Here is a 26,913-nt window from a genome sequence, read left to right on the forward strand (position 1 = left end):
AACAAATATCTAAATTCTTGCAAGACAATTATGCACACCAGTGTTTCCCCCAGAAAATGTCTTAGTCAAGGTGGTCACTGTCCAGGGTCATGGGAGGCGCAGCGAAAATGTTGGCGGTATTTTGCTCAAAGATGCCAATGCGCAGTAAAGAAATAAACAACTGCTTATTTGAATACAAAAATACAACAGACACTGACCTTACAGTTGTGCAATTTTGTTTGCTATGTGCAGGTACAAATTGTGTGCAAACATGCAGACAGTACAAAGCACAATTAAAGAAAACTTCCACTGTTTTGGTGCAATACTATGCAGACACACTAAATATAAAATAATGGACCATACACTTAATATGTGTGTGTATGCACATCAAAGTGCAAATTCAACTTTTTAAAGTTCCTTTTTGGATGGGGGGCTGTTGTGCGATTATTGTGGACAATAGGCCTACTGTGATGTGATAGCCTATAATTCATTATGGTTATTTTGAGCCTACTTGCTTGATTACTTTTTAAATACAGAGGTTATTCAGATTCAGATTCAGAAAACTTTATTGTCTGTCGTAACATAAAATCGTCTATGACGTGGCTCGACATACAACACGATGATGTAATGATAGGCATTCATACAACAACATTGATTTCTGAGAGCACACAGTGCGTATAGATCTTAAAACAAGTATTAAAAACTGTAAAAATAACAAGATAAAAACTGTGGATATGTGCAAAGTATAAAGTGACAGTGCGCCAGGGTTTATTTGTCCATTGTTCATTGTTTATTGGTCGTTTTGGAACATGTATTTCCCAATTTAAAACATAAAAATAAAGCAGCATTGAAAATTCAGAAAATAAATCTTCTTGGCCTACACTAGCATGCGGTTTGAAAAATAACTCAATAGTTGAAATAATAAATACTATGTGTTTTCCTCTTAAAATTACTAAATGCATTTCAAAGACAGTAACAGTGTGGCGCTTCTGTAAACTTACTGAAACTTGGCTAGGCCATCACTCTCATGCACTTTTCTCTGCCCTGTCTGATAGCTGATAGATAGGTTGTGTTGCCACGGTGATGTGGAGTCTTTAAACTGTTCTAGCTTTGCAGAGCACTTCTTTCTGTTCAGCTAAATATCCCCATAGAACCGCACTGCGTTTATTATCACCACCAGTTAAATGTCGGTTTTCTTCTGCTCGTTTAACTCTCCCGCGTGCATGCCGTAGTCGCACGCGGTGCGGTACAATCGCGTGCGCAAAGCCGCAGATACAGAGCAGCTGAAAGATAGAGAAACGCTTGGAGACGCACATTTATTTACCGCAAATCGCGGCCTTTCGCGCAGTTATGACCATGCACAAGCACACATGCAGCAAAAAAAAATTATTATTATTATTATTATTATTATTATTATTTATTTTTCTTGGGGGGGGGGGGGGGGTCGGTCGGTAGTCAAGGCGGGGGGCTGGCGTTGCTAAGGTGGCCGACTTAGCTATAAAGCGCTGGGGGAAACACTGCACACTGGTCTTACCTCCTTGTACAATGAGTAGAGGAAGACAGCCGTTTGTACAGTCTTGCCTAAACCCATCTCATCAGCCAGGATTGTATCTGTGGCTTGAGCCCAAGAAAACCTTAGCCAATTCAACCCCTCCAGCTGGTAGGGATGCAGAGTGCCTCTTGTGCTGTCCAGGTAGTCGGGCTGTCGATCAAACTTGATGGTAGGCTGGAAGGACAAAACCGAGAGGAATATAAATTCCACATCTGTCCCGATTCAGGTTATCATTAATAATATATCAGTCCAACATAAAAACTTCTTATGGCAGGAACAGATTCATGGCAATGTTTGTTTCAGAGTTTCAAAGTACCTACATCTACAACTGGATTAGCAGGCGGTCGCTCCGCCTTCTTCACTTTGACGGTCTTCTTCAGCTTCTTGACAGGTCTGCCCTCATCACCCATCATCAACTCTCTTTAAGATAATTACAGTTTGTGAGATAAAACTTACCGGTATATGAAAACTTGTATTGAATTATAAGACATTTTATAAATCTCTGAATACCTGTGATTCCAGTATGTCTGTTTGTAGGTGTCAAACTCAGGGATGTCCATGTCTTCGCTCTCCCAGGTTGACTGGTCATAGGGCAGATCTCTCCATTTGATCAAGTAGTGTATGTTGCTCTTTTTATCGACACTAACATGAACAAAAAAACGTGCAGGAAATATTAACTTAACGATAAAGCACTATTGCTTTCGCCTTTTAGTCTTGTTAGTGTAGTGTAGCTTATAATAGAATACTTGTAAATGTACATATTTGTCATTCAATGAATTGTCTTCGACAACATGATATTCTTCTTTCTTATAGGTTAGAGTTCAACAATATTTTATAATAGCGTCACTCCTGTACACTATTTATATTTCACATTTTAAGGAATAAGACATGAAACATTTAAGCCAGTTACTAAACCAATGCACATCAAAACCACACTGAATAATAGCCTGTTAAAACAGCGCTTTTAAGACCAAAATAATAATTCAATCCACACCTTCAGAGCAAATTAAATTTTCTTCAATCTTCTTTTTAAAGATGAACTGCATGTTTCATGTGAGGTTAAATGTGTCATACCTGTGGTTGAGGATTCGGTGGATCATCAGCCACTCCATTTTGACTCCATAGCGGTAAAACTCCTCTTCCATGTGGGCATAGAGGGGATCCTTGTTCTTCCTCTTGGAGCTTTTGTTTTCATCGCCCTCACCTCCAAAATCCACAGGCGGTGGTTCGTCCATGTCAGTCTTCCTCTGGTAGTTACGGAACATCACCTGACAGTTCAGTTCCAACTGGGGATAAGTGGGTAAGTGGGAGACAGAGAAACAATGGTCAGAATATGCAGGATTTTTTAATTTATTCATAAATGTCCTATGTATGCAATTTTTATGGATTGTAACTTTTGGTTGTATATTTCTGAATGTTAAATGTATGTTTGTCATAATGTGCTGATTGTAAAGGTTAATGTATGTTTTTAAATGTTCAATATATACTCACCGGCCTTTATTAGGTACAGCGGTTAATTTTCTTGTAAACACATATAACTAATCAGCCAATCACATGTCATTAACTCATTCTAAACCATCTCTAGGGTTTACAGAGAATGGTCTGAAAAAGAAAAAATATCCAGTGAGCGGCATTTGTGTGGACGTAAAATGCCTTGTTTAAGTCAGAGGTCAATAGAGGATTGGCATACTAGTTTGAGATGATAGAAAGGCAACAATAACTCAAATAACCAGGCTATGTAGAATACCATCTCTGAACGCAAAACACAACCAACATTTAAGCAGAGGGGCTACAGCAACAGAAGACCCCGCCGGGTGCCACCCCTGTCAACTAAAAATAGGAAAATGAGGCTACAATTCTCACAGGATCACCAATATTGGACAATTGAAGATTGAAAAATCATGCCTGGTCTAATGAGTCTCTATTTCAGTTGCGACATTCAGATAGCAGGTTCAGAATTTGGCGTTAACAACATGAAAGTATGGATGCATCCTGCCGTGCACCATCAACCATGCCATGTTCAAAGTCACCTAAACCCCCTTTCTTCCCCATTATGATGCTCGGTTTGACTTCAGTACATTGTCTTGACCATGTCTAAATGCATAAATGCATTAAATTGCTGCCATGTGATTGGCTGATTAGCTTTTTGTTTTTATAAGCCATTGAACAGGTGTACCTAATAAAGTGGCCGGTGAGTGTATGTTTATGTTACATTTTAATTTTGGTTTGTATGTGGACCCCAGGAAGACTCGCTGTGCTTTAGGGTACAACTAATAAGGACCATAACAACAAACAGTAATTGGGTTTGTGTGTCTCCTGTGCATTTGTCAGGGAAGTAACCAGAAAAAGCTACAGGTGGATACAGTGTAAGCAAGTGTGCAATACCTGTAGCTCCAGCACCCAGGAGCAGTGCCAGTACGACATATTGCACCATTTGACAAAGAACTCCCTCTCCCTGCGGCCCGCCAGCGGTGTGGGATCAGGAGCATTAGCAGGAAGGTCAGCAGGCCGAGGGACAGGCGTGGAGGCTGGCGGCTCCCCCCATCGCCATATTAAAACCTTCTGGACTTTGCCCTTCATCTGTGGACACTGTTAGGGAAAGTAGAGGAAAATGATTTAGAACAGGGTGCTTGTCTATAAACAGAAGCAATTTCTCACTGATTAAGAAATTCAGTTTAAAAAAATGATATGCATCGAAAGTGAATTTTGGAGGACATGATAAATTGTCAAAATAAAACTGCCAAAACTACCACGGTATAGTTAAAAAAAATTGTAGGCGTGCACAAGATGGAATCTGCATCAGCATTCATGCCCATGTGAGCACATGCACGCGCAGTCTCATAAGCACCAGTGCACAGCGCTCACCTTGCAGCGGGGGCAGATCCATTCTCCATTGGGGATTTCGGGAAGAGGGGGGTTGAGGCAGTGGATGTGGTAGGAGGAGGGGCAAGTGTCACAGCAAAGCAGCTCCCCTCCATCCTTGCAAACCCGGCAGAACTCAATGTGGAGGTCGTCCTCTTCCTCCACTCCTTCATCTCTCCTGTCTTCCTCGTCCTCCCCTTCGGCCTCTGAGAGTTCATCCCTGGCCTCCCACTGGATCCCCTCCTTCTCCTGGTGGCAGAATTACACAGGGAGGGAGGGGTGTGTGTGTGCGTGCGTGTGAGGGGGGTGGGGGGGCATGAAGGCAGAGAAGGTATGCGGAACAGAGCGAGAGGAAAAAAGGGAGGGGTGTGGGGTGATTTTCAAGAGCGCCAGGGATGTGTGTGTGTGTGTGGGGGGGAGGTGGGGGTGCATTGCGTGCATGTTTGCGTGTGGAGCCATAGTGGAGGGAGGGCGGGCAGAAAGGAGGGAGTGAGAGGGGAGGGACAAGAAGAGGAAATGGGAGGTGGGAGGGGAAGGGGGGGGGGGTGTGAAACGTGTGGCGTGGAATAGGAGAAGATAGATGGGAACATGAGCAAAATGGTTGGGGGGGAGGTTGGGGGTGAGTGGAGGCAGAGGACAAAAACAAAAACAAATAAAAAAACAAACATTTGTTAAAATCATCATAAACAAAGTCCATTTCCCAACAACCTTAGCGTCGGTGCAAGTAAAACAGCAGTAGTTTACAGACGGGTTATGTTTGCTATACCGTTTCATACTGGAATACAACCCAATCCTCTCTAACACACAACATAATGGCGCAGCGCTACTCACACAGTGTGGGCAGCTCCACTTGCCCTCTGGTGCTTTCTCCATGTCAGGGTCCAGACAGACCATGTGATAAGCTCGGGGACAGGTGTCACACAAAATTATCTCTCCTCCCTGCTGGCACACCTCACAGTAGTCCTGGTGGTCTGTCTCGTAGCCATCGCCGTCCTCCGTCTCCACTGTCAGAACATGTGCACAGAAAATTAGAGATAATAAGATACCGTATTTTAAACCGATCGAGTAGGTCTGCGATGGGGAGAAAAAATGAGAAAAAAAGCATGGGCTGTAGTTGTAAAAAAGAAATTGCCTAAGTCACCATTTAAAATAAGAAGGGCAGCAGATAATATAAAATTATTGTCCTACAATTTAAATACATATAAATAACTCACCAAAGCAGATAGTTATAGGCCTATATCCAACCGCGTAATGCTCACTCTGTGTCCGTGAATAATTACCGCGACTAATTCCTCATTAACGGAACGTTACACCGGTCGGTTTTTGAATCTTATCCCCATATCCCCTGCTGTTGGCTCGGAGCGAATGTGCCTGCTTCTTCTTTTCTTTCCAAGCGGAGAGCACCTTGCATGCTCACCTGGAGTCTACTCATTACTAACTGAGAGTAACAGGTGTCATCTCCCCTTTTTATAAACGTAACTTTATCATCTGCTTTTTTTGATTTTTGATTTGATTTAGTTTATTTCAGACATCCACATACAAAACAAAATGAAAAGCATGGAAATACAATAAATATGCCTGAAAAGGAGCAGGAAGAAGTATACACTTATTTAATCCTACCCTAGCTTTGAAATAATTGGACAGTTATATTCCTGAAAATGTTCTGGAGAAGAAAGGAGTGACCGTGTTCAGCTCCGCGGTGCTGTGGAGAACACAGGCTGCACTGCGGTGGCATGGAGGTGGCAGTTATTTGCGGTTGATGTTTGACACAACGCTCAGTTTATTGCACTTGCATCAAAATATTTAATTTTGTTAAACTTTATTTTATCCGTTTTCTGCCGTTTTGTATACGTATATAACATTTTCAAATAGGGGCAGCCACGGCCCGCCGGCCTAAAGGCTACAGACACTAAAAATAAAATAAAAAAATAAAATAAAAAAAGAATTTCCTCATCCACCAATCGAGTTCATTTGAAACGAGGAGTAAGCCTACTCGATTACTAACGCCCATCCCTAGTAGCTACAGAACATACTGCTTTGTCCAGCACCAATGCACGGATAACACAATAGACTTCTTTATTTTAACAATATTTCCATGCCAACCTTTTTTCTTTTTCTTCGCAGTCTTGGGTTTTTTCTTAGGACGGCTGCTGCGGTTGGACCCATCGGACACAGAGATACCCCCATCGTCAAAGTCACTGTCAGCATCCGGTTCTTCTTCATCACTCTGATGAAAAAACATTGAGAGACAGAAATGGCTGGTTACATCACAGTGCATTTTCGGCATTCTGATTTAAAGTGGGTTTAGTTATCAGTTACAGAGAAAAACCTTTAAACTGGAAAATGGGTTGGCAGAAAAAAGTGTCTTACAGAGGAGCGCTTCCTCTTGCTGTTGAGGCCACCTAGTTTGATCTTGAGTGGAGCTACCTTCTTGGGTTTTGGCTTCGCCTGAGGCTTAGGCGTGGGCTTGGACTTTCTGCGAGCGTTGGGACCTGACAGGACAAAGAGATTAAAGTTTAATCAAGAAAACAATTTAAGTAGTTGGATAAATATTGAAATATCAGATCAGATTTTCATACGATAATCCAATAAGAAAACAATGAATCCATCTATTCTTATTGAATATGTTTATCTAGCTGAATAATTCTCACGTTAAGCCTAAGAATCTACTTTACCTTTGCCCTCTTTGGTCTTGGCCTTGCGGAGCGGGGGTGCCGGGGCTGCAGCAGGTGTTGGAGCATGGGCCGGAGCAGGTGCAGGTGACGGGGCAGCGCTGGTCTCTGCCCCTCCCTCTGTTCCCACCACCATGTTCTCAACAGCCGCAGCCACATTGGCAGCTGCCAGGGCTGCGTTGGCAGTGGCACAACCCTACAGGGGGACACAGCACAGACTGAGAAACTCTCCTCTGTAAAAACACATAAGGAGACAGCAATATTTCAAAGACAACGTTTCATTCATTTTAAGTCAGACTTGCAATACCTTCAGAGGGTTATTGGTGCTGAATTCTCTCCACTTGGCCATCATTAAAGTCATCATCTTGGACACGGCAATTTTGGGGTTCTTTGCTGCAATTAAAGGCCTAAAGACATAACATTTACAAGAAATAAAGTGATTAGTTTACTTTGCATACATACATAGCTCCTTAATGACACAAGGTAGACGCAATCACGCGTTCCTCACCTGACAAACTGGCTGAAGGCCTTGTAGTTTGTGAGGGAGCTGTAGTCTTCCTGAGTAAAGACGTGGTCAATGTCTTTCATGCCCCAAGCCTCCAGTAGCTGGGTGGAGCTTTTAGGCTGTGGTGGAGGAGAGGGGTTGTAAAGAACAGTCAGGGGAGGTTAGTTTGTCATGCTAGACCCGAGGGAATCAACTGCTCACACTGCAGCCAAGTCTGAACAAGTCTTTACCTGGCAATCATCGTCATCGTCCTGGTCGTCCTCTGGTTCTGGATCTTTACGTTTGCTCTTGGAGCTGGATGAGCCTCCTTTTTCTGCTGCCGCACCTCCTTTCTTCTTTTCTTTGGCAGAGCCTGAGCGTTTCTTCTTTTTCCTCCCAGGGGCATAATCACTTCCTTCACTCTCTGACCGCACACCTCCCTCGCCTGCATCTCTCTCTGCCGTTTCTACTCCAATCAGGGGCTCCGGGGAGCTGACTGGCAACTCCTGCAAGACATAGAGCAACTTTGCAAATATCTGGAAGACACTGCTGCTTTTCATACTGTATATCATATCAATTATTAAACAAAGTTGTCAATCATTCTATTTGATTTCCAGTGATAATTATGTCACTCTATGGATGCGGAAGTCTTCACAGAGCTTAATTTGTCTGTGTCTGTTAGTCGCTTAAACTATTGGTCAAATAACAGACTATAGTTGACAACTACAGGTAAATCTATCTTTTGAATCATTGTTAAGGCAAACATGTCATGATTACTGTCACAAAAATTAGGGAAGCCATAAAAGCTCAAATTTGAGATGTTGAAACCAAAGAAGGACATTTGTTCTGAAAAATGCTTCTTAAAAATGAACTGATTATTGAAAGACATGTTATGTTGATTAACAAAATGAATAATCAATTTATCGTTGCAGCTAAATATCTTTGGGTTTTGGACTGTTTGATCAAACAAGAAGTTTTAATAATCTTGGGCTCTGAAATATACAGTAGAATGTATACTTGGCATTTTACTACTTTATAATCAAAATATTCATTGATTAATCAAGAAAACAATATTCAGATTAATCAATAACAAAGATAAATGTAAAAGTTGTTAGTTGCAGCCATTAGTTAAGTAAATATGCTTATCTTACTTAATTGAACGGTAACCCGTTATCTACATTTTTACATCATATATCTAAATAAATTATACTCAATTAATCTTTTTCAACTGTTTTACTTTACAGTCCACTGTAAGTGAAACCCCGAAGCAGATGACATAACTAGTGTACTAGCTCACTATTGATGTGACCCCATGTGGTGAGATACAGAAAAAGGAAGGAGTACCCAGAGTCAGAGGCTTGCCCGTTAAAATCTAATACCTCAATATGAAAAGTTTGTTATTAATAAACTGCCAACTAACCTCCCTGACGGGTCTCTGCCTCTTGCTGCTTCTGCTTTCGCGGCTGCTCTTCTTGGCTTTCTTCTTCTTCTTAAACTTTGGTACCTCGCCTATGTCAGACACAGCATCCTCCGGCTCGTCCTCACCTGCGGGTGACATGCTCCAATAAGTGAGAGAGCACGCGGGCAGGGGCTCCATGCTGCAGGCCAAATGGCAGAGGAAACAGGGCGCGCGCACTGGCACGACTTGGCAAATGTTTGTGCACACGCGCACGTACACACACACGCCCTCACAGAGACACCGTGAATGCCACAACAGCACAGGTTTCAACTTGTCTGTTCTCCGCGTTTGAAACTTTGACAGTTCATGCCCCACTCAAGAAGACACATGCGAGGTTCAAATAATTCGACATGTTAAACCATACATAATAAACAACTATGAACATATGCTTGACAAGTTAGATAACTAATCTATTATGGCGTGTGACGGACGGCCCGAGCCTACTAGTCCTGGCTAGCTCAAGCTAGCGTTAGCTCTGGCGAGCTCAAGTGACAGAGATGGACCTTCTTCTTTGGGGGGGTGGGGGGCGAGCTTACCGTGGAGAAGTGAGTGCTCTTCCGCGGCTCCAAAGTCTTCCCTCTCATCCTCGCTGCCAGACATTGTACCAGCGATTTAATTTAATGTCTTGCTGGTCGAATTAATCCCCCCTAAACCTTGCTCCTCGGTCGGCGAGGGAGGAGGGAAAATGACGTGGGACTGTTGGAGAATGGACCGGGGGTGTCCAGGAAGGGAGGGGGTGGCGGGTGCTGAAAAAAATAAATAAATAAAAATAAATGGCACTGGTAGGTAGCTACTCCTCAATCATTTCATATTATGTCTATGGCATTTAAATGACCACCTGCGTGTGCAAACAAGTTGGATAACTAGATAATCTATTATCAGGATTTTTTTTTTACACGAGTGAATGAAGTTAATGAAGTGACATCAATATTTCAAGTATTCGCGGCAAATTTGCGCTGACGAGTTACCAATACATCAAAGAAAAGTTTACGCATTGAAACCCTTCACACATTAGAAACTTACTGTACGGTGTGTCTATGTGCTGTCCCGGGTCGAGGTGTGCTCTCTAGGCGCTAGAATAAATAGCCGAAGTCAAGCTGAATTAGCGCGCCAGTTGTTTTTATTTTCTGTCCATTCATTAAACCCGGCTCAACCAATGATCAGTGAAATTAAAAAAACGAGCCGTCAATGACCCAAAACACGTTGCTCCGTCCCCCTCTTCTCTCGCCCTCAACCTCACAGGCACAGCTTAGCTAACAACATCCTCACTAACACACAAAAGGGGCAGACATCCCATAATAATCCCCCCTCCCACACTCACTCAGGACTCTGCATAGTTACCTCGCAACGGACAGACCATAATACTCAGCCTGCCCCCACCCCCCTCCACCTCGCACGCGCACGTACACTACCACTGACGCGCATGGACCAGGCTCCTTGCATGCACACTCCTTCCCCTATACACTGGCAGTCCCAGCCCCCTTAGCAACCCCGTTGTCATGGTGACACCCCCTCCCTGCCCTCCCCTACAGACTATAATAATCCAGCAGTGGCAGCATACATCCCATAATATACAACTCCTAAAAAAGACAAGAAAGAAAAAATACCAGTCACATGGTTTCCAAGGGAGCTCAAGTCCACCAGTGACAGACCATAATACTCACTGAGCATCCACCTGAGAGTGGGCTTGACTATGCCAGGAAGTCAAAAAGCCTTCACTTTTGTTCCTGAGTGATCCACACACAGGTGGACTACATGCCCTTGGTGCTGTGTGCAGGTCAGTTAGGCCTGCTGAGCTGAACGGGATCCGTGTCAAACACTTTAATGATGTCTCAACGTTGCTCATCGTCCCTGAAGTAAGTAATTAGGCCGAGGCCTCCTGTCACAGAGTTGCTCATACATCTACACTGCACCAGTCTCAAGTATCTGCCTCATTGACCAAGATTGTGAACTGACTCTTTGTGAAGTCAAGTGCAACAACAGCCAACAGGTGTTCAAGTCCACAAGATTAATGGCAAGCTTGCATCATAACAGTATCAGTGAGTAAATAGATTCATAAAATACTCAAAATGTTGCAAGCTCACTTCACTTTGTAATGCAATAATTAAATAGTGTCAAAACATTAACAATATGAGAAGTTAAGTTTTTCAGTTGGACTACAATTGCCAAGATGTGACACACAAAGATCTGATTACAAAGACATCAACGCATGCAAATTATAGGCTATACTGTTGTCAAATAAATAAACAAAAACATTACAGGCCTGATGGAGGACATTATCTACGCTTAGTCCTGGTGCTGTTACACATTATAGCTTCATACGTCATTCTGTCTAAAATCTTTAAAAATAAATAAATACAAGTTGCCACCACGGTCATTATGGCTCAGCAGGGTCAGCAACAAGTCGAAATAAGAAGGCAAATGGAGCACTTCAAATCCCCACGGGAGTCTAATCATTCTGAATACAGACCCATTTATATTGATAACAATAATTGTTCCTTATCAGAATTGAGGGTCTTAGAACAGAGGGTGTCATATGCTGTATCTATAGATTCTAAAGTAATATCCAAATTACTATAAGTTATATTAGGCAATACAACTGTAATTGGTTTGAGTTGATAAAGCCTGAGAGAGGTAGCCTAGGCCTACACTCATTTCCCCCTCTCTTAATTGCTCTTCATGATCAGTTTCATCCGATTTGTGTATATAAGAAAATATTCTAAGCGGCCCCAAAGTGGACTTAGGCCTTTCACAATATTGTCATTACAGCTGCATGGAAAAACATCTGTATTAATGCAAAGATGATTGCAATCTCACTGTCCTTCAAATGCTACAATGGCAAACAGGTACGCAAAGACAGAAGAATGATGGCAGGTATGAATCATACCAGTGTGGTCTGCTGTTATGGGATGCAGGTCAAAGATAAGTAAATTAACAGATAAAAACACATAAAATGTTGACTTCCAGTTCAGTTTGCATTGCAGTAAATGGGTCTTAAGCTGATGCATATGAGAACAGTAAAACCAACTGTGTAAAATGTCATGTCAAGTACGAAAGGCCAAAGTAACACATTACCGTAATTGTGTCACAGGAATAAATGAAAACAAAACATACAAAACAGGATAAAAGGTTGCCAAAATAGATACATAAAAACACACACTGCTGCCTTCAATTTGGGTTTGGAGTACAGGAAATTAGACTTGATGAGCCCCATCATAAATGTAAATATGACTGTAGCGATATGGGTTTTTCTATAGTAATAGAATTGCCCTGATGGAACACAGAAGCCTTGTCAAATACAGACCTATATTACAGGCCCATTGCAGCACTTAATGTGTGGAGATAAGGGTGCTGTAGCACATTGTAGAACTGCTGCTTGATTTTTAAAACTTCTAAAATGAATCTTTAGAAATAACCAGAGGTTTTGGAGTGTTTGTTTTGTTCCTACTGCTATGTTATAGCCAAAGCTCTTCAATGTTCAAATAGTCCTGTTTGACATTTACAGTATGCTTCTTTTGAATTGCACTTCATGAATCACATCAAATCGGATTTGGGAATGTACAATAATGTGACAGTATGAGCACAATGCTCCCTCTCACACACACGCACACACACACACACACACACACACACACACACACACACACACACACACATCTTGGCAGCTATAACATTCAGTTGATGAAGAATGAACCCCTCTACATACAGTATATTCCATATCATCTTGTTCCATCCTTTTATTGAAGCTTTATGATTTTTATATAGAGTGGAAAATCAAAACCCACAACTCCATGTGTTTAAATACGTTATGCATCATTTTACTCTAGAATTATGTTGAATTGTTTTGCAATAACTAACTGACCCACTGGAGGCTGCTGCTTGTTGAGGCATAGGTAAGACACAACTGACAACCATGGATTGCCATGCCAATTACACCCTGCAATTTAAATGAGTGTCCTAAATCTTTAATTTTTTTTTTTTTAATTAGTTTTTTAATTATGGATATTTGCTCCAATATAAAATGATTAAATAATTAGGAATTATTCATGTCTCTTTATTCAAACAGGGGTGCGATATTCTGTGCTTTGCTCCCTGAAGGTCAGAACTGCATTTATTGGCCGTTAAAACTGAAAATAATATTTCAAACATAAGCTGCATTCATTTTTGTTGAGTCAGAGATGGTATTTTCTGCTCATTTGTCTCAGTAGATATTGTAAATCAAATCGAATCAGTTTCATTTGTATAGCCCAATATCACAAATAGACATTTGCCTCAGTGGGCTTTACATTCCATACAGTACAACACCCTGCCCTTAAACCTTTACCTTGGCTGAGAAAAAACTCCCAGTAAAAACCCTTTATCGGGATTAAAAAATTGAGAAACCTCAGGGAGAGTTGACAGAGAAGGGGACCTGTTAAAACCTGACCCTCGAGGCCTTCCACTGCGCCACTCTGCAATATTCCCCGATTTGCAGTGCATGTAGATCGCATAGCAACAAAGGCCTATGTCTGGCCGTTGTCTGTTACTATCGCTTGAATGCCCCTTACACATGCATGTGTGCGCGTGCACATGCACTCACGTGCAACACATGTCACCAATACCTCCTCTGCTCCCTCTATCCCATATGCACAGCTATCTTTCCACCTCAGATGCAACACCCCCCCCCCCCAAAACACCACCATCATTCCATAATATGCATGGGTCGACCATTCCCTCTTCCCCCCTCCACCACCCACTCTGCCACCCCCACTTCCCTGCCTGACAACACCACCGCCCTCCATCCCATAATATTCATGCACACGCTCCACACACATTCATACACAGCAGTGCACTCCGCTCTTTGTTGGAAGAGAAGACTGAGCAATGCGAGCGTGCACATATACAGCAGTCATGTTTCTGCCTGCTAGGATTATTCTGTACTCAGATTGCTGAGTTAGGTAGCCCTCAAGTACAGAGGAGTAACAAAGCACACGAAGGAGAGAGCAAAAGCTGCTGGGTCACATTTCTATCTCATAATGACCTTCGGGCGGAAACTGTCTCTGGACAAGGCCCATCATCCATCCTATTGTAAGCATCAGCCGACCAAATAAGTTAAGAGTTACCCCACCTCACATTCTAATGCAAGTCATCTCAACGTGTATGTCATGCTGAAGCTTTAACAAGCATCTCTTTAGGCTCTGCAACCTGGTTACAGTCAATCAGTACAGGACCATTTCAGCATGATAAAATGTCCACAAAATGGGGGAAAGATAAAGATAAAAAAGAGGGCAAGTTATTTACGAGAGAGGGGTGAAGGGATGAGCATAACAGAGGCGCCGGACATGACAGTGGCCAGCTCATCACCATGGCGTTGCTGTTGGAGACAGCGGAAGACGTCACTTAGAGAAACGGGACACAAAGGAGGAATACGACATGAGGAGGACAAAAAAAGGAGGGAAGGGGGCCTACAAGAAACCTGTCTTTGCAGATGTAGACAGAGGAAAGTGTGTGCGTCTGTGTGAGAGAGATGTCTGTATGTGAGTCTCAGTGTGAGAGCGGGATGTGTGGATGGGGTGAAATATTCACTTAGGAACTGGGTGTCAGGGGGTTCAGGTAAATGGGCCACCAGTTCCTACACAGGGACTGCAACAGAGTCTGTTTGGTTCCAATGACTTGGTGTTGCAATGACACATCCGATTCAACAATTGAACCCTTAAGGTGTCAGGTGTGACATGGCCTTTTTCTGTTTGTTGGTTTGTTTGTTTGTTATTACTTTATAGGCCTCTGGGATTAAAAAGAGATGCCTCAAGGCTCAATTCATTACACAAAAGAAGAAGGAAGTTATAGCACTCCCATTCTAATTAGCTAACACTACAGAAGATACAAAATAAATAACCAAAAAAAACTGTTTTCTTTTGGGTTTGGAGGTGAGGATAATCTGCCTAATAAGGGACAACTTTGAGCTTTTTTTTATATATATATCTGTTCCAGAGTTTGATAGACCTGATAGGTAGTCTATACAATCAATAATCAACCTACTGCATAGGATTCATATACAAATTAAATGTACATCACTTTAGGGGGCGTAGTGTGGTTGGTGTAGTGGTTAGAGTTAAATGCCCCAAACATTTCTTTACAAAGTTCTGCTTATGCAATGGAATAAAAGAGAAATACTCCTTCACAACTCCTAGGGCTAAGGGAATCACACATTTACAAAGATTTAAAGCATAGCTACAACTGGAATTTAATCTACAGTTTAAACAATATTACTTGTGCAAAATTAATTTAACATTGTTTAGAGTATAGTAGGTCTATTAAATTCACGCATATAATGTCTTTAATATTTTTTTCTCATCTGCCATAAACTTGCCTTGTTATTCTTTACTGCTTTTTCCTAACCCCAGTGTTACACCCATCCACTCTCTCCTTATGCCCTCTTTCCCCTCCTATCTCGTGATTTATTTGCCTCAGTTCCAATATTTGTCGGCAGTGTGTTTTCTTCCCCTTGTCTAAATGTCACCCCTTCTTCTAAGACAATATGGGGAGTGGGAGAGAGAGAGAATGAGAGGGCAAATGCGGGGGAGATAGAGGAAGGGGAGGGGAGGGGGAGGACTCGTAAAATGAGCAACAAAGTTTGGGAAAATTAAACATTAGGTAAGAAACTTTTTCACATGCATACACACGCATAGGTGGAAACAGAAATGCTGTTTTTTTATGTGAGGATTTTGCAGAACAAACGAACCGGATCAATGTTTCTATAGAGAAAACAGAAGGCTTTAGCTTGTGTTGCATTTAAAGTGTTTCTCAGCAGCAGCACACACATGAACATGTGTAAGATAAGAAACACTATTACACACCATAATAAATCAGAGGACATTATCTTCAGTCCAGGTTTAAATTTTAGGTCTCATGCCAAACAATAGCAAACGCAATAGAAAGCATACTTACACTCTAAATACTCTTATGAAGTACAACTACAGTATTGTCCTTCCTAAAGACTTCTCCTCCCCTCCCTGGGCATCACTCCACGCCCTGGATCACGCCTGTCCTCTCTCTCTCTCCCACCCTCATTCTCTACCTCCTTTATAACCCATCACTCCCATCTCATTGCTCTCACTCATTCTCGTGGTTTCAACCTGTGGACACATTTGTTTTCTTGGGACAAAACTGAGCGACTCGCTGGCACAATGTTACTCCACTCTATTTGAAAAAATCGAATCACAGTAGCACTTTACACTGGACTTTTTTTATTAGGAGGTAGATTTTACTAATATGTTCAATTACAATTGGACATGTGGACCTATTTTTCTGTGTAAAGGATGAGTTTTGCTTGCAGTTTGTAAAAAAATCCTGTGAGCACGCTTTTGCTGTCACTGGCAGCACAACTGAAGACCCTGATGAACAACTTTAGTGATTGAAATTGGGATTCCATTTAAATTTCAATTGACACAATATCAAAAAAAGAAGGACAACTGGCTATCACAGGACTATGAACTGGTAAGTCTAAATAAATCTTTTTCATGTCTCATATTTGCAGTTTCCAAAGCAGCAGATGACATGAAGATTCAAACTGAAATATTACTCATGAAGTTATTGTTTATTGGAAATTTCTGTAAAAATTATAATAATAATTGTTGCTGTCTGTGACCAGTCCACTTGTTTCATCAGATATGCGGGGATCATCCCCAAACTCCAGGCCAGAAACATAAAGCAACGCAACTACAGTCAGATCACATCAGCTGTGGAGACGGGCAGCGTGCTGTACATAGACCCAGCCTGACGCACGGAGAGGGACAGACAGACAGACAGTCTGATGCCAACTGTCTCCACTGTCAATCTCACGGCACCAGTCCTCCTCCTGTTGCTATGGGCAACCCACCCCACCATGGCAACCAACTGGCTGTAAGTCTAGCGTGCCAGGGAGGAAGAGAAAGAGGGAGTTTGTTTGTCATGCTATAACTTTTAAAAGATGGTGACATGTCTCTAAATCTCTTTCAGTCGCTCCCCTCTCGCTCTTTGTCTCACTCCTGGTGACCTTTTCTCTTTTCTTTCTCTGTGCCTTCTCTGTCCTCTCTGCCTGGTGTTCCTCTTGTTTCCATCCTCCCTAAAACTCTGCCCTGTCGTTACCTCCTCATCCCTTTTTACACTCTTTTTTTCTCTTCATGTGCTCTTCCTCCTTTTCTTTGTTGTGCATCCTTTCTTTTTGTCCCCCTTGCCCAATAATTTTTGCTTTCCAAACCTGCTCCGAGTCGCTATACCACTCCCATCTTTGTATCCCAGCTCCCTGGCGAGGCTGCCTCGGTCCAGGCCCGTGTTTGGTGCTGCCCCGTGCGCGCGGCTGAGGGGGCTGACCCCGGGGCAGGTGGGGGTGTGCAGGGCGAGAGGAGAGGTCATGGAGTCCGTACGCAAGGCAGCCGAGATGGTCATAGAAGAGGTAGGCCTATGGCCAGAGGGCACAAAGTCTCATCGTCAGGACCTGCAGACATCAACACTTAGAACATCAAAACACCATAGCGCCATCATTATTGGTAGAATCAGTGTAGGACCTTGTATATTTTATATGCGAGGCTCATCTCTCACTGCTATGTGTGTCCCTGTCAAACTCAGTGCCAGCACCAGTTCAGGAATCGGCGCTGGAACTGTTCCACCACCCCACGTGGGATCAATGTCTTTGGCAGAGTCATGAACCAAGGTATACTCATATTGAAGCCTTTATCATGGGAAATTACTTGCTGATAAATCTACAGTAGCTAGAAATTCTGATGTTGAATTCAACTATTTTTTCTATTTTGGATTTAGGGACTCGTGAGGCGGCCTTCGTGCACGCTTTGTCCTCAGCAGCCGTGGCGGTGGCTGTAACCCGAGCATGCACCCGCGGGGAGCTGGAGAGGTGTGGCTGTGACAGGAAGGTCAGGGGGGTCAGCCCTGAGGGTGAGCTCCATGAAATGTAATGGGTAAAACCACACTGGGTTACACACACATAAAAAAGGACTGATACACTGTTTTCTGCGGGTTAAAACTTTCATGTACAAAGCACGTCCAAGTCCACATCGCAGGAAGTGAAGTCACAACTGGCAAAGCACCTGTTCTGTCATATTGCTGATTAGACTGTGGACATAAGAGCAAAGGGTATAAAACATTTTTAACTACAGACACCGGTGTGGCAGCTCCGTCTGCCTAGTGTGACCCAGCATGGATTTACCATTCAACAACCATCTTTTTCCGCTTTTAATTTAAATGTATAATTTTCTCAAGGGCACAATATTTCACATCTGCCTCCATCCAACCACAGGTTTCCAGTGGTCAGGTTGCAGTGACAACCTGTCCTATGGTGTGGCTTTTTCCCAAACATTTGTCGATGAACCAGAACGAGCCAAGGGACTGTCGGCTGGGCGACCACTCATGAACCTCCATAACAACGAGGCGGGTCGAAAGGTTGGTGATATAGCACTCTTTGACGAGGACGACCCAGTTCATTTTCCATCTGTGCGATTCGTTAACAACCTGCACCCCTTGTCCTCTCATCCACAGGCCATCCTCCACAACATGCAGGTGGAGTGCAAGTGTCATGGTGTCTCTGGCTCCTGTGAGTTGAGGACCTGCTGGAAGGTTATGCCTCCTTTCAGGCGAGTCGGCGTGGTGCTCAAGGAACGCTTTGATGGCGCCACAGAGGTATCTGTAGACGCCCCACCGGCCTTTTAAACTTTGATTTGATAGTACAGTTCGTCCAGCTCTCTCAACATCACCTTCCTTTTAGGTTCGCCTGACTCGTATAGGATCGAGGACAGCCCTGCTGCCCCGAGACCCGCAGGTCAAACCTCCTGCTGCAAGGGACCTATTGTACCTTTCATCCTCCCCAGATTTCTGCCATCTCGACCCCGACAATGGTATCCCTGGGACTGCCGGTAGGAAATGCAACGGTAAGATCAACGAAAATGTTTTCTCACAGGAAAACTATTCCAGAAATTCCAATTAAAAAGGTGATGTTGCTCTCCTCTGATTTCAGGAACCTCTCGACTGGCTCCAGATGGCTGTGAGCTGGTGTGCTGCGGGCCAGGGTACAGAGCGGGTCGAGCTGAGGTGGTGCAGCGCTGCTCCTGCAAGTTTTCCTGGTGCTGCTCAGTCCGCTGCCAGCAGTGCAAGAACACAGTCACCATTCACACCTGCAGAGTCTAACAGGGCCAAGCCAACCGCCTGAGCAGAAAGCCCAGAGCAAACCACTAGGGCTAGGCAGACACTCGCGAACACAAGCCGGGATAAGGACAACGTAGACGTTAACAGTTTTTAATGCACACCTCTAGCAACCAACTCATCCTAAACTCTAGCCAAAAGCAGTTTTAATTTCGACTGAGCCAGCGAGGCAAGAGTTCAGTTTGAGGATTCTGATGTAAAAGCTGCAAAGTTAGAACACAGGTTAAAACAAAAAACAATGAGAAAACAACAGTTTGAGTAAAGTACACACAAAAAAACAAAAATCCCCTTTCGAGATGGACCGGTGGGCATACAAATAGGCATGAGCGCACTCAACAGATAGTCTCACATTGAACTGACAAAGCTTTTAAAGCTGAACGTAACCACAACTAACAGGGAAACATTCCAACACTCTTTTTTGATTTATGCAAACTATTGCCGTTGTGTCATAGACTAGCAGGTCTTTGGACAATTACTGTATTTATGTCTTCTTCTCCTTTCTGGTTTATTTATTTATATGGGAGTCTTTGCTTCACTTCAGCCTCCAGCAGCAGCATGTTTAATAGCAAGAATAACTTCTACTTACATCAGTGTCTGTCTTGTGTTTTGTCCCTCACCTTCATGTGAAACTCCCCTCATCAGCTCTTTTAGGTCTGTGTAAGAAATCTAATAAAAGCAGTAGTTTTATCCAAAATATGTGTTTCTTGAGTTTCTTATTGGCCAGACAAGACATGATCACAACTTGCAATTCCTGACCAAGGCACATAGCTGCAAAGTTAAGGTTTTGACCACTAGAGGCACTATGGAGCAATGTTTTGATGAGCGGGTCACTCTTAAGCCTGGAACATGCTTTTACAGGCTGTGCATGAGGGAACATGCATGGTTGCAGTAAAGAAACATTAATTTGTTTGTTTTTTTCTAATCATAATTGTTTAGTGTTTGTTCTTTTCCATTCCATACCCCCCTTCACTTATAACACCCTTATCTTAACAAAGATTTAATTCAACACTTATTGTACTTGGTGTAGCACTTGCAAATGCTCAAAGATGCAATTGTAAAGTGCATGCAAGCCAGCTAAACAGCAAAAGGATGGGAAGAAGACGACCACCCGAAAGATTGCTTTGTGATGCAGGAAATGCATTTAACATATCTGTTAGGCATATTAGTGATAAACACCTTGTGTTCAAATCGATACTCAGATACTTAAAATAAGTATCAGATTAGATACTCTTTTATTCTGAGTATGGTATCGAGTTGGAAATTTCTAGTATTGTGACAACCCTATAAACGCCCAATGTAAAGATATTTGTTTGTTCATGAGAAAAACTCCCAACAACACTTGTGGTTTACTGGAATTATCCCATGTGATTTGCATGCAGCATTCTCCCCCAAACATACAAAACAGAAGCTACTGTTCGTGTCATTAAACCATTTTATTAAAAATATCATGTGATTACAAACACCCAGAAATTTACTAGCAAAGGTTATAATCTCAATCTCTATCAAAATTAAGACCTATTCGAAATATTACAACTTAATTTGTTATATCATCAGTCGCTCAAAGATGGTAATCTAGCATTAAAAAAAAATCTTGATAAAATAAAAACTCAAGTTTTCAAAATGAATAACTGCAACAAAAATGTCCCAAAACAGAGTCATGGAATGAATACAATATACACAAAAGAAGAAGAAAATATAAATTCATGAGTCAATTTAAAAATGCACTTAGCCTCCCCAGAAGTTTCTGGTAACTGGAAGAAAGTAAGCATTAAGACATCTAGCTTTATTTGGAGTGATATACGATAGTTTGTGCTTTCAATATAAAAGGGGAATAAAGCAAATAAGGTCCCACTTAACATTAAGTCGACCCTTTAAATGTACTAACCAAAGTTCATTTAAAACCCTAATGTTAAAGGTTGTTCCCCCTTTATACCTCCGTACACTGGGTTTAAAAGCCCCAATAAGTAAAGCACAGAGGAGGCCAAAGGCAATTAGATAAAAGTATCTCTGTCTTTTGAAAAAATTGAGCAATAGTGACAGGCAGGGGGGGCCCGCCCCACCTAAATATTTGTAGAGAGAACACTGCAATTATTTTTTAAAGCTTTCAGAAAAGGAGATAGGTGAAACATACTGCATTTGATGCATGCTGAAGCTTTGGTCCCTCAGCCTCTTTCAAAGTTTATTTTGAAGGCACAATCAGTGTACACGTGCATTAGAATAAGTCTCAATGGCATTGTACCTCCCCTCACCCTTTTAGCTTTGTCTGTTTTTTTCATAATGGCCATTGATCTTTGTGATGTTTTGATTCACCCCACCTATTTCTTATGTGGTTGTTCATCTATAGCAGAATGCACTTTCTCTTGGTTTTGGTCTCAGGAGGCTCCAATGCTGCCAGGATGGCCTCGTCGAACACATTCTTAAGCCCTCGCTGGGTGAAAAAAGACAGAAAAACAAGACGACAAGTGAAAATTGATAGTTGACTCGTAAATACAAATATTGTGTGGATTTCTGTTTAACCACACATCATACCTGTGTCAGAGCAGAGCACTCTACGTATTTCACAGCCCTGAGCTCGCGAGCCAGCTTCTCTCCACTCTCGGGGTATAGGGGCCGCTGTTTGTTCTTTGCCAGCTTCTCGGCTGTGTTGCTATCTTCCCGCAGGTCCATCTGGGTGCCCACTAACAGGAAGGGTGTGCGTGGGCAGTGGTGAGAAATCTCAGGTACCCACTGGTGGAGGGAAAACAGACATAAAGATTAAATTCAACTGTCTGAAAGTTGGTGTGGAATTTCTGGTCAGTGACATGTTATTGTCAACTCCTTCTTTGATTGGATAGTACCTGATTTAAATCAACATTATGCCAATTACTGACAATTAAATTTTTTCAATAAATTTTTTTTCTGTTGTTTGTGTTTACATTATTTCAAAACTGACCTTCTCTTTGACGTTTTCAAACGATGAGGGGGAGACGACAGAGAAACACACGAGGAACACATCTGTCTGTGGATAGCTGAGAGGACGCAGCCTGTCATAATCCTCCTGACCTGAGAACAACAACAACCACAATACAAAAATGTTTATTATTGTTTTGATCTCAGAGAAAAATAATAAATTAATACAAATAAGAGACAGGAAAAAATATATTTATGTTACCTGCTGTGTCAAATAGGCCGAGTGTATACGGCTCTCCCCCGATCATCACTGTCACAGCATAATTGTCAAAAACCTTAGAGCACAAAAATGAATGGCAACGTGTTTGATTGCAAATATTAAAAAGAAAATTTAAAAAAAGAAAGAGTGGTAACAACAACAAACTTCATATTTATTAAATCCTCTTACCGTAGGCACATATTCTGAGGGGAACTTGTTGGTTGTGTAGGAGATCAGTAAGCAAGTCTTTCCTACTGCTCCGTCCCCGACCACTACACATTTTATAGTCTGCATCTGCAGGCACAATGAAAAAAATAGCAAACATCACAAAAGTGTTAGATAGTTAACCACCAGACATTGAGAGAGGGAGTAATACACAAGGAGTCTTAATATTATCTCCACTAGGATAATGTCAAGTACAGATTTACGACAAGTAAACCAACATGAAGAATGTCCACACACATTATAATATCTATTGACCATTGTGTATATGGGGCAGCGGCGGAAAGTAACTAGTTAGTAGGGGAGAGTGGGGTGAGTTGTGCCAGTGGGGAAGTTGTGCCACCCCTTGTTTCTAGAAAACCATGGAAGAAATTGGAAATGTGACCATATAGAAGAGCCATCCATTTGACTCATCCTGTAAAGAAGGGAGAAACATGACAAAAGATAAAAGCACATTTAAGCTCAAAAAACAGTTTTTTGCCTTTCAAAAGTAAAATTTTCATGATCAAGGTTTTTTGATTATTGTGTCTGAACAATTATAGACACGTTTGAAAACATTTGACACATGTTTTATTGCTTTAGTATGCTAGACTTTGTGTCTATATAGTTAGCACGATGTCAGCCCTAAACTGCTGCATCATGCTTATTATCCAAAATTCTGGGGTTGGGGTGATTTGTGCCTGGGGTGAGTTAAAGTGGCTACGAGTAACATTTAAATATCTTTTAAACAGCCTCATGTTTCCTCTGATAATCATAAATTACCTTTAACAGCAAACGAGACCATCAGTGCAAAGAAAGACGTTTTTATATAGTTTTTATTACTGCGTTTAGTCTGGTCGCACACCCAGTCCGATTTTCGGTTCACGCGTGCATGCTCTATGGTCACATATCCATATTGGTCGCAGATTTCAGTGTGGCGCAGCAACGCGATTTGAGAAGCCTATCCCTCCAGGTGAGGGAAGGGGAGCGGGAGCCTTGTTTGAGACTGTTATTTGTCGTCATAATGACTGATAACGGGGCTGAACCATCAAAGAAAAAAAGAAAAATGCAATGAAGAAAAGCTAAAAGGGAGAGTGATAGGCGGGCGGGAGGGCGTTGCCAAGCAACGTATACACAATTTCACGAGAGCGAACTAGACTGCAGTGTTTACTCCTAAATTAATGAGCGGTAGCCTACTAAAACAAAGTTTACTTTGCCTCACCAGCATCATCAGATGACCATTATTCATCTGAAATAGTCATTATTTACAACAACATAAACACATTACCTCATCGTGATCCATACTAGCTGCCGACTCTCGTTCATTTTCGCTTTGTGTGAGGACACGGAATCTTTCAGCTCCATGAGAGGTGACACTGCATCAACTCATTGCAATCAGGTGTGTGTGTGTAGCACTGACTGGCATTAGGTGATGCTGTGTCACTAACCACTCTCACGGAGCCGAAAAGAGTCCGGTGCCCTCACACTTTCAACACACGGACATGCACTATATTGCTTCCTGATCATTTGAATCTCGCACGCCTGGCACGAGCTATAAAACAGCATCACGACAGCTGGCGTCGTAAAAATACTACCGCTTTTGTCCAAAGGGGCCGCCAACGGACAATTTTACTCGTAGTGGCTTTAAGTAAGTAAGTAAGTTAAATGTATTTATAAAAGCACATTTTGCACTGTCCTAAGTGCTGAACATAGTGCATTCAGTAGGTAAAAATGAAGGAAAAATAACAATAACAAAAATAAAAGACTTAAAGCCCAGACATCCACATATAATCAAAGATAGTAGTGCAGAGGTAAGATAGTTAATGGGGAGGAAAAACCAGGGTGTACAGATGGGTTTTGAGCCTTGATTTAAAGGCAGAAATGGAGGGGGAATCGCATATGCCAGGTGGCAGTTGGTTCTACAAGGGCACACATTTAACTGAACTGGATCGCTTTAGTATGTAAGAATGTTCAAAATACCTACATCCAGGATCCAGAAATTCCTCACAGGCTACCGAAGGCGTCTAGAGGCTGTTATTTTTGCAAAAGGAGGCTCAACTAAGTACTGATGTCATTTTTCTTTTGGGGTGCCCAAATGTATGCACCAGTCAAATTTTGTTATGATGCCTATTACAACACCCTGAAATATTTGAGTTGGAGACTTTACTGTCAAGGCCTCACTTTAAAGTCACTTTGTGTAAAAAGTGGCACATCTCACCCCACTCTCCCCTACATGTACTCGATTGGATGGGTACCCTATACAATTTTGAGTTAGGCCTGCCCGACCTGTGTCTTAAGGTCCTAATGTCTAATCCTTAAGTGATTAGGATAGATTTTAAGAAATAAATGTTTCTATTGTGCAACCAGTTGATTAAAAGGCTCTCAGATTGTGGGGAGACTCTTAACTAATGCTTTATCACAGATAAAGTTGCAAGTGAGAAGAATAAAAACAATCGGTTATATAAGAAATAATTATCATGTAGCCATTGATTTTAGTATTCCCTGTTTGTGGTATTTTTGGGTGCTAAGCAAAGTTCTCACTGAAAACAAAATAAGAAATATCCTATACTTTCACCTTCATCTGGCCTTGTACTGTAGGCTTGTTATTACATGTGCATTATTGATGACAGTGAATCACTTCCGCATAGGTTTCATACCAGGGATGTTAAAGAAAGAAAAAAAAACACGTAGGGCCTATCAGCCTAATGTCACTTAGAAACGGATACTGCCCAAGGCTTCCGCTAAATAAGCACTTTTACGGATAAACTGTGAGCGGAAACTTTATGTAAAACCGTTTAAAAACTAAATAACAATATCTAATCTTAGTTAGGCTACTAAAGCAATGTTAGCCTATAGAAGTAGAGAGATGAAAATGTAGCCTAGCCCAGTGTCTGTAAACTGTCACATTGTTGCCCAAGTTAGTTGACAAATATAAACTAGAAACAACTCAATCCATGACGAAAAAAACACCATACACAAACCAACAATTTACATTGTCGTCATTGATGTTAGGAAACAGTAAATAAGGAATTATGGACAGGAAACGTTAACCCTCCGACAATGTATGTTAAAAAAACACAATTAAAAAGCGTTTCTTCTCGTCATATACACTTCAGATAGTTACGATGACTCTCCTGCGTGCGTGCCACAGTTTAGTTATCCATAAATAGTTAATTCAGACTGTTTTTCTAACTCTACTCACCGTTTTTCTTCACACAGGTTAGGCGTTGGTTACATCCGGGTTTGAGGGTCGAATTACTTTGCACGCATGCGCAGAACGGATGAGTCACAATCACAGCTGTGGATTAGAAACATCGCCGCCTGCTGGAAATAAGCATTTTTCTTTCTTTCTTTCTGTCTTCCAACTTCTTCTTTCTAGGTTAGGACACAGTACAATAAAACATCTGACATACAATATTACATAACTATGTTTTCCACGCACCATCACACTCATGTTACCTCTCATAGGCTACTTCTCAGAGAGAGGCATGCAAAACAGTTCCTATGAAATAACCCTGCAATACTGAAGCATATACCATTGTGCAATTGCAGATACATAGTATCCTTTACTTTTCATAAGAGGTCTCAGACTGTTTATGTATAGTAAATACACACACTATGTGAACACAAAACCACCTTTGTGTACAGTTTTTTATTATTCATTCAATATGTAGCCTATTCCTAGCCTGGAAATCCTGACCCTGATATCTTGAACGATAGAGGGTCTGGCGACGATCAATAGTAATTTCCAACTCTAGGGGCGGCTCCTACTCGTGCATTTCAAATGCCACTGCACGCAGTTGGATAGCACTACAACCAATCAGAGCGATGCACAAGTGACGTAAGCCCCGTTCGTTTAGCGAACAGCTGTTAAACTGTGTCGGTCGGCAAAACAGAACATTCCACTTACTTGCTAGTGAAAGCTATGAGTCCCGTCTTCCAATTCGTTAAGGGTCGAGGCCAAAGCAGTCTCAAACTCACACAACATATCCGCAGCCATCTTTGATGTTTACTATCACAGCTTCGACGTCGCATGCACGTCACTGTCGTCATCCGGTTACGTCCTCCCCAGAGCACCATATAAAGGGCTCTGGCGCGCCCATATTAGATAGAACCAATTGAAACGTTATACCAGATTTCTGGTAGTCTTGATAAGCTTCAACGGAGCGTCTCCAGACCAACACGCGCAGCAAATTTAATTTGCCAGCGCCTAGTGGCAGGTCTGGGAATGCCAGGCTAGCCTATTCCATCATTCTTTGAACTCTTGCACTAACTGTAGCACAAATGTATCCGACTGTATATAAATAGTGATATTTTTTGCCTGTAGCTTATAACTATAATAATATAGACTACTATACATAGGCCACAAATATTTAGCTTTTGTCA

General features: G+C 42.0%; 3 protein-coding genes across 12 annotated transcripts in view; 1 reads left to right on the forward strand and 2 right to left on the reverse strand.

Moving 5' to 3' along the window:
* The window catches only part of chd4b (chromodomain helicase DNA binding protein 4b), a gene marked incomplete at its 3' end in the record, with an annotated part of 28,856 nt that extends 18,614 nt beyond the window's left edge, over window positions 1–10,242 (reverse strand). For all 10 annotated transcript variants that reach the window (XM_080039955.1, XM_080039953.1, XM_080039954.1 and 7 more), the window contains exons 1-16: window positions 10,032–10,242; window positions 9,545–9,754; window positions 8,970–9,094; window positions 7,801–8,055; window positions 7,574–7,689; window positions 7,373–7,472; window positions 7,069–7,261; window positions 6,764–6,885; window positions 6,497–6,620; window positions 5,225–5,397; window positions 4,397–4,642; window positions 3,917–4,120; window positions 2,606–2,817; window positions 2,042–2,173; window positions 1,852–1,951; window positions 1,514–1,705 (exon numbers count right to left, since the gene is read on the reverse strand). In XM_080039955.1, the coding sequence (XP_079896081.1) occupies window positions 1,514–1,705; window positions 1,852–1,951; window positions 2,042–2,173; window positions 2,606–2,817; window positions 3,917–4,120; window positions 4,397–4,642; window positions 5,225–5,397; window positions 6,497–6,620; window positions 6,764–6,885; window positions 7,069–7,261; window positions 7,373–7,472; window positions 7,574–7,689; window positions 7,801–8,055; window positions 8,970–9,094; window positions 9,545–9,608 (2,358 nt within the window). In that variant the 5' untranslated portion in view covers window positions 9,609–9,754; window positions 10,032–10,242. The remainder of the gene's footprint in view (window positions 1–1,513; window positions 1,706–1,851; window positions 1,952–2,041; window positions 2,174–2,605; window positions 2,818–3,916; window positions 4,121–4,396; window positions 4,643–5,224; window positions 5,398–6,496; window positions 6,621–6,763; window positions 6,886–7,068; window positions 7,262–7,372; window positions 7,473–7,573; window positions 7,690–7,800; window positions 8,056–8,969; window positions 9,095–9,544; window positions 9,755–10,031) is intronic.
* A 6,558-nt stretch (window positions 10,243–16,800) lies between these two features.
* wnt4b (wingless-type MMTV integration site family, member 4b) lies at window positions 16,801–19,163 on the forward strand (the record flags this gene model as incomplete). The annotated part of the gene is made up of 8 exons (XM_080039823.1): window positions 16,801–16,889; window positions 17,268–17,421; window positions 17,595–17,679; window positions 17,787–17,918; window positions 18,280–18,422; window positions 18,519–18,659; window positions 18,745–18,907; window positions 18,994–19,163. The coding sequence occupies 8 exons, from the start codon at window positions 16,801–16,803 to the stop codon at window positions 19,161–19,163; spliced, it is 1,077 nt and encodes a 358-aa protein (XP_079895949.1).
* Window positions 19,164–20,592: 1,429 nt separating this feature from the next.
* Window positions 20,593–26,516, reverse strand: cdc42l (cell division cycle 42, like). The gene is made up of 7 exons (XM_080039959.1): window positions 26,438–26,516; window positions 25,730–25,902; window positions 22,516–22,620; window positions 22,330–22,402; window positions 22,111–22,220; window positions 21,708–21,905; window positions 20,593–21,606 (listed from the first exon to the last, which is right to left on the reverse strand). The coding sequence occupies exons 3-7, from the start codon at window positions 22,618–22,620 to the stop codon at window positions 21,517–21,519; spliced, it is 576 nt and encodes a 191-aa protein (XP_079896085.1). The 5' UTR covers window positions 25,730–25,902; window positions 26,438–26,516; the 3' UTR covers window positions 20,593–21,516.
* Window positions 26,517–26,913: the final 397 nt, after the last annotated feature.

Source organism: Ammodytes marinus (genome assembly GCF_949987685.1).
Source record: "Ammodytes marinus genome assembly, chromosome: 13".
Classification (NCBI taxonomy): domain Eukaryota; kingdom Metazoa; phylum Chordata; class Actinopteri; order Uranoscopiformes; family Ammodytidae; genus Ammodytes; species Ammodytes marinus.